Raw genomic sequence first — 10,464 nt, 5'->3', positions numbered from 1 at the left:
TCAGTTGGTTGCTGGTTGTCTGGACATTGAAGTGTTTTTGTTGGTATAAAGATGTGTGGTATTCCCAGTATTTAGCTTCTTTTTACAAAGGTTTGACCACCATTTGGCATTGATCTGCGGTGTGGGAGAACCTCCATTCACCTTTCCTCAGATTGCCCTAGGATTTACAATGGCAGTTAAGAACTGTATTATTAATAATAATATAATCAGTTTTTCTATAGTGCCAGCATATGAAGCAGCGCTGTACATTAAATAGAGGTTGCAAATGACAGACAGATATAGACACAGGAGGAGGAGAGGACCCTGCCCATAAGAGCTTACAATCTAAGAGGAGAGGTTGGGGGAAGTTTCACATATTTGTATTCTTATACCTGTCAGTGCACTATAATTATATAACTGCCTTTATTACAGATGATCAGAGATTCTCCTATGATGCATACAGATGTCAGGACAGTACAGGACATGTCTTTGCAGTGTTCTCCCCAGACCCTTTTAGCTGGGCTCACCACCCGGCACTTTTTTTAGTAACCACCCGGCTGTTTTTGAGTGGTTAGTGAAGAGCTAAGTCACAATACAGAGGCTGCCACCCGCCTACAGTTTCTTCCTACCTGGCTTAAAAAAGCCCTGTACTGTCCCAGTGGACTTTGTACAATGCTGCATAATGCGTCAGTGCTATATAATTACAAGTTAATAATAATTGATTAAGAATGGTAAACTCTGTATTAAAAAGACTGGGCTGATCTAAGAGAACTGGAGCCTATGTTTACCAATGTAATAGTTTCATTTCAAAGAAGAAGCCATGTAGGCCGATGTACTTTACTTCCAGTAAGTTCACTTTATTTCCCCCCTGCTGAGTTCGAGCCATTGATGGAACTCCTCTCTAAAAGTGACATTTGCTAAAGGTCATTTTTGTTTTTCTGTCGTCCTTCATTTACAGAGTAAAATATCGGTTTGTGTTTTTGGTAAATTGTAGCATTAGAGATCTTTCAAACTATATTTTCCTTAGCAAAACTATTCGATCAATTCAGTGTATGGAATTCTAAAATCACATAACATGGGAAACTGCACTGGAACCTAGAGGGATCCTCACACTGGGCATACATTTTTATTTTAAACCCATTCCGGATTTTAAAATGCTCAGACGGCAGAATAATGTGTCTAACAGACGTTTTCTATGCCGAACATAAAGCCACCAACTTCTACCTCCATCTCTACCTCTTGTTGTTGTGCTTTAGGGTGCATCGTATGACCATAGGGCCAGCTGGGACCAAATCCTAACCGTTAAATGTTTATTTTCAGGTATTCCAATTACTCAGCAGCATTTAATATGGAATAACATCGATCTCAAGGATGATGTTTGCCTGAATGATTACATGTAAGTACTGAAATAATGTGTCCTGCCCCCTGATCGGTATAGTTGTAATTAATATTTAATTAATCCTGGAAATGTGTTTTTCTCCCTCTCACAAGGATCTCAGAAGGCTGTACATTGAAGTTGGTGTTGGCTATGAGAGCAGGCCCAATAAACACTCGTAGAGGTATGTGCAGGGACTTTTTTTATTTAGTTATATCATTGCCACTCAATTTGGCCATTGGAAATCTGCATGTTACCAGTGCCGGTTTTCTCTCTAAACAAAGGACCTGTTTCCACATATACATAACAGTTTCTGCTTTAAAATAAGTGATCCTTTCAGAATTGTCATCTGGTCTATGACATTTTTTCTGAATCTTTGTATTGCTGTCTGTGTCCACTTATGGGAAACTAAAATTCACTTTCTTGCCAGTAATATCCTGTTACAGTGCTACTGGTGTATGGGGAAAAAAGGAAAAAACATTCATTGAGGATATCCGTGACAAAAAAAACTTTATGCAAGTTTGTTCTAAAAAAAAAAAAGTAAAAAAATGAACTATAACATTCAAACAACATGGTTACTTTGACTCTTCAGGGTAAAATAAATATCATTAATATCATTGTCTCCTGATGCTTCAGCAATGCACAATAATCAATCCGTCAAATAGTGTTATAATGCACCAAAAAAGGTGGAAAGGGAAAGGCATGGTAGTACGTGCATTAGGGGGCTACACTGCTATTCCCATGCATTGGCAAGGTGTTTCGGAGTTCCATTACTTTGTTTCTCCACTGCAGTCCAGTGGTATTTGGACAAAATGTGGCCCTTGGTGTATATGACGTTGGAGCCCAAATGCATAGAATTCTGGCTCCCCACATTCCTGTTATTCTGACAAGGGGGTTCTGGGCAATTGCCCAATATGTCCTACCCTAAAATCTCAGCCTAAGCATATTTAAATCTCAGTTCTATCTAATTTTTAAACAAAGCCCAGTGTATACTAAACATTACTGTCACATGTCTAAAATAAATCTCATTGTGTTAAATCTTTGTGAATTTGGAATATAATAGCCATCAAGCAATAAAAGCAATAAAACTATACAGCTGTAGGCCCAGACATTTAGCCTTTCTGCATGTTAAACACAAAGGGCTAGGGGTTGTTTGTCTGCAGCAGGCTCTGCCTGAGGACATAAAAGTTCTGGTTTATTGACGGTTATGGCAGTTTATTTTATTACTTGTGGTGCAGGAAAGCTTCCAGTTTAGTGGTATTTCAAGGAGTTAACAGTTTAATGTGAAAATAATGAGCTGGAGTATTAATGTGCTTGGCACCAGCACTGTATTTCTGAGATTTGCCCAGCAATAACATTTGGCAGCATTTTGCCTTTGGTAGGAGAAGCTGATTCCATTTGCGTGTAGCGCTGTCTTTTGGTCCAGACAGTTACATAATCAGGTCTGTGTAAAAAGAAGAACTGGATGATCTTGATGCGCAGAATCTGCACACAAAAAAATGTGTTTTTATTGCTGTGTGAGAGTTGGCGTCACTTCCTGTTGTGGTGATTTATTGTCACCCCTTTATTTTTATTGCATGCATTTTAAACCAATCACTGTGTCTCTGTGCTTCTGTGTGCAATGCAGGCAGTTTATGGTGGGAGAGGTCGGTAGAGTTCTTCACATAGATTTCTAAAACTACCTGGGCACCATACTACTCCCAACAGCAGTAAGCTGGCTCGTGGAAAGAAGAATGGAAATACAGTGTTCTTCCCAGACCCTTTAAGCTGGGTGCACCACCCAGTACTTTTCAGTACCCACAGGGCTGTTTTTGGGTGGTTACTGAAGAGTTGGATAACAATACAGTTAATTAGCCCACAATGAGCCTCATTTATCAAAGCTCTCCAATAATGTAGAAGATGGAACCAGCAAACCTGGAATGGATCTGGTCCAGGATTAAAAACATTTGCCAAATAATAGCCATTCCAGGTTTACTGGATTACCCAGTTTCACCCATGATAGTCTACCTTCTCTAGTCTTGCTTTAATAAATCCTTCCCAATGTGTAATAAATGCCATCAATTTCAATACAGAGGAGAAGCCTGTTCAACTGGGTAAAGCTGGAGTTAGGACTGGAGTTCATCCCCCCCACTCAGGCTTCATATGACTGAGGCGTGCAACCAGATCTGTTAAGCCCCCAAACATAGGAAATTACCGTTTACCAATGTGAGGCTGTTTCATAAATATTTATATATTGCGTAGGCGCAGTTTAGAAAGCAGGCGCGCATGGTAAGACTGAAAGATGTTTTGCTGAAGAAACTGTTTTAGTGCCAATAGGTGTTTCCACAAAGGAAGCTTCCAGGAAATGAACATTGGAGCTTCTGTACACATGAAGCTGTCACCATTTATATAGATGTCATTTTAGGATGAATTCTGTATTGCATATATCGCTATGGAATGTGGCTGGGAAAGTGCTGCTGGAAAGGAACACTTTCACTTCCCTTGTCTATATATAATGTTAAAAGCTAAACTCCAGGCAGCCATAAGACACAAATGAGTGTGGCTCTGATTTTTTTTTTATAATACATTGGTAACAATTATATTTTAAAACGCAGGGTAAGTACCTGGATTTGAGGAGGGTAAAACAACACAGAACCTATAAGTTGTTCAGCATTGTAGAGGACATGCTGATAGGAGAAGAGACCAAAATAGCAGAAAGAAGTTCATCCGTCTGCTGCTTTCTTTTCAATAGTCACTGGTTGTGGTAGGGACAAGACCTGCAAGTGTTACTAAGCTGTAACAGAGAAAAATCATGTCACCCCCCCCCTGCCAGATAGGATTGTGCAGTGTGGCAGAACTTTGTTATATATGTATTATTTGCATGGATTTGTTGCTTAGCATTTTGCCCTTATGTAAGCTAACCCTTCCCAGTTTTCCTAGTTTTTATTGCTGTTTTCTTTTTGTTTTTGTTGCTTTGTTTGCTGTACCCAGTCCCTCTGGAGGACCCAATCAGGGAACTATCTGAATTTGTGGACCCTGTTCAAGATGAAATGCAGGAAAAACATTCCTCAAACAAGCAGGTTACATTTTTGGTCTACCGTGATGGAGATCAGATGAATTTCTTTCGTGTGGTGGATAAAAGGAATGGCACTTTAACTCCGTTATCAGAATCTCTAAGGTAAACCATTTTTTTTTATTATATACTACAGATGGGTAAATCTGAAGTCATGTGATTCTTGAAAAAATAAAATACTAGTAGTAGAAATGAGTCTCTTACAAACTTGCATCTTGATATTTACACTGGTTAGATGTGAGCAGACAGGTGAGTGAGCTTGGTTGCTTTAGATCAGGGGGTGCCCAGTCCTTGAGGGCCACATACAGTACAGATTTTGGTATAAGCAGTCATTGTTGGACTTCTAGCAACCCACAATTTATCGAAGATAAGTGCAGATCATCTATATTCCTTTTTCTCAACACTTTCAGGTCCTCAGGAAGCTCATACTATAATTACTATATCCACAGCTCACAGTACATTAGCATGGTGGTCAGTAGGAAGAATGCCTCCTATATTGCTGGCCGTTAAGAATGGTGCCATCCTTACAGATAGCCAAAACTATCATTGGTGTCACTAAAACTGACCCAAAAGGCACAAGATGTTCAAGAAACCCCTAGCGACCTCTGGAGGAATACAATGGTTCCATGGAAAGCTGGTTGAGAAACACTGATCAAGAATACTGGTGTTGAGGATATCTTAATACAGATATAAGCCATCCGCTTCCTTTACATTACAGCATCACATGTTTCAGTCTTATTCACTAAGCCAATGCTAAAAACAATTGTACAGACTACAGCAATATTTCTCAACTTTTTTTTGCCCCATAGGAACCCTTAAAATAAATATGAAATCTCCATACAATGTATTAAACTTTGAATCACATTATTTGCACAAATAAAGGGCAAAAGGACATTTTGACAATAATTATATTATATTATAATACCAATCCAAATTACATCTCCTACAAAAGCCAAGTACAAATGAAATACAACTACACAGATCATATTATCTATGTAATGATAATGCTGTATGGTTTTCTGCAATCTGAAATGAATAAATGTAAAGTTATAAATTATCCTATCTGAAAGAATATACTTGTACATGTTTATCATGACTTACATATTACATAAAATGATCTATTTCTGTCTTCTCTGTAGTGGGGGTTCGGCCAATAACTTGTACGCTGAAGATGAGGATGAAATTGAGGCTTCTCTATCTGCTGATCAAATAATAGATAATTCAATCACTAGGATCAAAATGAAGTTGTTGAAATCAAAGATGGAGAGCATGGACCTCAATAAAAAGGTCTTTAATATGACAAAATGGAATACGTAGCATTATGTGTTATTGTTATTACAGATACTTACAAACTCTCACATGTGCACAAGTACAAATTAAATGTTTTGTGCTTTGTGCCTTTTTTCTCTTTTCAAATCCAATTTGTGCTAGTGTGCCTGTTTCATGTATACATACGGATAAAAAAAAAATCCTGCCGGGATACTTTTCTCCATGCACAATAATGAACATCTTAGGTGTCTAGCCAAATTACTAAAGGACCTATAGAAATAATTGTTCTTGTTTTAGAATGAGAAGAACATAGTGGGGGACTCCCATGCCTTATTCCCCCACTCCTCTCTTAACGATTGCTAATGATCATTTCCAGCAGCTATAGTTAAGAGGTATTCATGATCCCAAGAGCTGTAATTCTTCTTTTTCATCTTTGTTTTTTTTTTTTTTACGCTTGCTTCTAAATGCATCAGTTCCCCTTACTTTTTATTATTCATCATTTCCGCTTTCTTTTTGTTTGTTTTTTTCTTCTCTTTGTTTCCTGTGCATGGTCCCAAGTCATCCATTTGTTTTAGATCCTTTTTTTCTTGTCTTTACTTTTTGCTTATAGTTTCGCTTGTTCTGTTTTCCTAAATTGTCTTTCTACTTGTCTTTTCTCGTCTTATCCTTGTTCCTTTAAGATATATATCTCCGGTCCTTCCTCTTTTACATTCCTCTTTTCTGTTTATTGAGCAAGGGAAGGTTATGTTATTTGGCTGCACATACAGCAGCAGATCTGACTATTGGCCCCTGATCTTTATATATAATATATATATATATTATATTTAGCTACATTTGAAAAATCCAGATATTTTGTTAATGAAACCCCACAATTTTTATTGATTAAAAAGTGCAGGCATCTAGATGGCAGAATAACAGACAGTTCATCACTACTTTATAAACCTAGTTCTGTGGCAAGAATCCCTTTCACCCCACATTGAGAGCTTTTGGTTCAAACATTGTTTTAATTTGCCTGTTAATGGGAACCGAGGGCATGTTAAAATGTGTGTATGTAGATTTTGAAAGTAAGGAAGTTAGTTTATTTTTTGGGTCCCATTGGGTAGATTACCTTTAACTTTAGTATTGTAGAGACCCAACAGGAGGTAAGTGGAATTCTCTGTGGAATATGAGCATTCACCAATTCAGGCAGCAGTTCGCCTCAGCAACTTTTCTGCTGACAAAGTTTAGGATTTGCTATCATTCGTTACATGAAAATGCTCAAAAGGACAAATAATAAGAGTGAATCTACATACTGTAAAGGGAACATGGTCAACAAAAAAACCTTCCAAAGTTGGAATGATGATTTTGACTTTGCTTGAAGGGGTTTCTAAATATGAAGGTGCCTTAAATACACCTGGGGTGAACAGTGAACGTTATTAAGACTGCTTCACCAAAAAAATATAGTTCAAGTATATTTGTTTCCTAACAGAAGTTAATTGAATTGTTTGTGTAGCTGGAATCTAACTGGTGAATTCTGGAATACATTTGGCTCCATAAATTGAAAAGTCTGCTTATTCACATGTCTGCTAGTTTTCTGATTTTGCTTGCTATGAACTCCTCCCTGAATTTGGCTAACAAACAGAAGCAGTATGTTCAGTCTTTTAAAGATTTTCCTACATGTTGAATGCTTTGGAGTAAGAATTTCATTATTACTCCCTAAGATTTTCTGACATGGCAAAAAATCTCTGGCATCTCTGATATAGCAAAAACAATGTATTTTATTTTTCAGCTGAGGAGATCTTCAATCCTAAAACCACGACCCCCTATGGCTCCACGTCCCTCCAGCGGTTCAATGGCAGCTGGTCGTCAGAGGCTGTTAAAAGTCCTTCCTCACATTGGACAGACGTGCCTACCTCCTGGGAACCTACACAACTCTGAGTCTTCCCACAACGCACTTTCTACACTAACTGCTGCTGCTACTAATCTAACTGCGATTGATGGTCTCAAGGAAGAGGAAATCTTGGAAAGTTCAGCAGTGATTTCCTCACTTGCGAGTATTACCTTCCCTCCCAAGTTGTCCGCAGTGGAACTTGAAAACCCCCTACTCTCAACAAACACAGTCCATCCCCATATCACTCCTTTACCTAAAAAAAATCTTCTGACAAAAGATAATGAAAATATCTTGCATTCAAATCTGAACATTCTTTCATCTGAAGAAACGTCTACGTCAGGCACAGAGTGCTTTGCACTGTTAACCGATGTAGGACCTTCAAAACCATATGAGGAACTGTGCAATTTGGGGAAGGTAAAATCTGAGTTTGAGCTTACTGGAGCAGAGAAAGAGCCATCCACCATTGAGACTCACAAAGCCACAGTCCCAAATGCTCTAAACTCTGATTTAATGGAGACTGGGATTCTTAATGCAACAGAAATCAGTCCTCCAAGAAACAAATTTCTGTCCCCTATTCACTTTTATAGCCCACTTGATAATGTCTTCCCAAAAACACCACAACAGCCTAAATGCTTTGAGTTAGGAGGCCTGAGGCCCCCTGCGTCACACAATCTTTTCCATTCTCTGCAACTTCGAAGCATGGCTGATCCCACTTTTTCCAGGACTTCTAGATATCGAGGAATTAGAGTGGAATCTCCAAGAAAGAGATCTAGCACAATTTCAAAAGTGGAAGCTAGCGATGTGACTGAAATAGCCAACAAGGCCTCGCAGGAACCAGTGGGCTCGCTTAACAACTTGAGATTTTTTGCTTCGCTGGCTCGAAGCGGAAGTAGGGAAAATTCAAGCCGGTTTCGGACTGTTGTTGCTCCATCAGTCTGTCTGCAGAATGAGAAAGTTGCAACTTTCAATGACAAAGGAAGTATATTCATTGTAAGTATTTCCGTTTGATTTCACAGTTCCCTGAAGGTAATTTAGTGTAGCCTCAATGAAGTAGTAAAAATCTAGGACTCACACTTTAACGCTTTATTAAGCTCATTGACTGTATTTCGTACATTTCCAAAGCCTAACAATGTTATCACCATTTGAGGTTATAGTTTTGTTTTTATTCTCATCTAAAATACATTTTTTTAATTACTCAGACTTCTCATGGACTTGGAGAAAGTGATTCCAGTGCAGGCTTTGGAAAGAAATTGGGTAAGAGCTGTGTTCAATCCATAAAATTCACATGGAGAATGCTAGCAACTACTGGCAGTAGGAGTGGTTTGCAGATCCAGGAACATTATACTGAACAACTGCTGGACAAAGTCCAGAGGCTCCCTGATAATGCTTAATCGTGGAAGGACCATATAGTGTGGTTTTGGTAACACCATATTTACTCTGCATAATTTGTAGGTGATATTTTTACGCTGTCTTTTCTGATATGATAGACTAAGTGGTTGTGGAGTGTACAGAGCTTCCAGGTAATTCATCCACCTGCTTGTATTCATACCATTTTTCAAAAGTATTGTGGCCACAGTTAACCTCCGTATCATTTTTCACATTTTTTAGCTCTCTACGGCACAAGAAAAAATAAAAAGTCTTGTCAAATGCTGCAATGTTTTGCTATGTGTGTTTTCCTTGTCTTGGAGAGCCATGGTGTATTACAATATATTTTTCTGTCTTATTTACAGTTGAAGCAACACATCTTTTCCCCCATGTAAAGCCTGCCTTTCGCAATAAGAAGAAAACGACTAAGCACTGTTTCCTGTGTCGTAAGAGAACCAATTTGGCAACAAGCTTCGAGTGCAGGTGATCATTTACATTCAGCCTTAGAAAATCTCATACATGTTCACCAAAGGTGTATCCTTATATAATCTGTATATTAAAGAATATAATATCATTATAATTCTCTCCTCTTATAGTATTGTATTGTTTTAATTCTGAGCAGAATTACCATTTTCTTATTCCTTTTTAATACACAGTCCTTATCATAAACATTACTGGCTATTGTACTCACTAATATTATATTTTTTTATTCTGTAGATGTGGAAATAACTTTTGTGCCACTCATCGATATGCAGAAACTCACAACTGTACATATGATTACAAGACTGCAGGAAGAAGACATCTGCAGGAAGCAAACCCTGTTGTTACAGCACCGAAACTCCCTAAAATTTAACTGTGCACGCTGCATAGACCACTCCTCACTCTGTCTGCTAGTCACACGAATATTTTTCTTTCAATAAATTTTTATTGATTTTGGTTACTAGTTATATGACTAATATTAATGAACTTCAACAGTTGCTGGTACCAAAATCATACTAGACCAGAGTGTTTGTAGACTATTCCTCCTGCCTTAACAGAATTACTTATTGTTGTATGAACTTGGCAAGATAATTGTGAACAGTGTTTGCAAGTGCTTTATTAGGTACACAACAGACCAGCACATGAATATTGACAGGAAAAAAAACACAGCCCAAGCCACTATAGTGCAGAAATTATACACTAATAGTCTATATATTTATGAAAATGCACACACTTTTCTACGTACAAAATAAAAAATACATTACGAATAGAAACCCAATTCTTTTCTATGTGTCTGATTCACAACTATACACCACTGTGTAGTATGAAAGCATTTATACCAGTCTTCATAAATGACCACATAGAAGAGTATAAATTAGATCCTAATGTTTTGTGCACTCACAAACTAAGGGCTTGGAGTTTGAAGAAATGATCTCCAGCTTTTTGCCATGCCATGACTGGGTTGTGGCTTTTGTAACCATTTCAATTGCTGTGGATAAGACTTGCCCAGAGTTTGCTGCTATGATCATCAATGGTGCCCATTTCCGTCTCAGTCTTTTAGAGGCATTTTGCAGC

At 38.0% G+C, this 10,464-nt stretch overlaps 1 protein-coding gene across 1 annotated transcript; it reads left to right on the top strand.

Annotated features, from left to right (window-relative positions):
* Positions 1-1,299: 1,299 nt before the first annotated feature.
* ZFAND4 (zinc finger AN1-type containing 4) lies at positions 1,300-9,846 on the top strand (the record flags this gene model as incomplete). The annotated part of the gene is given in 8 exon segments (XM_072423818.1): positions 1,300-1,375; positions 1,471-1,538; positions 4,325-4,511; positions 5,546-5,693; positions 7,444-8,535; positions 8,745-8,799; positions 9,276-9,393; positions 9,628-9,846. Coding segments are annotated over 8 exon segments (1,880 nt in total), but the record flags the coding sequence as incomplete, so codon positions are not given.
* Positions 9,847-10,464: the final 618 nt, after the last annotated feature.

Source organism: Pyxicephalus adspersus, chromosome 10 (assembly GCF_032062135.1).
Source record: "Pyxicephalus adspersus chromosome 10, UCB_Pads_2.0, whole genome shotgun sequence".
NCBI classification, from domain to species: Eukaryota; Metazoa; Chordata; class Amphibia; order Anura; family Pyxicephalidae; genus Pyxicephalus; species Pyxicephalus adspersus.
The sequence above is the reverse complement of the archived record's forward strand: the minus strand, read 5'-3'. Positions and strand labels throughout refer to the sequence as shown.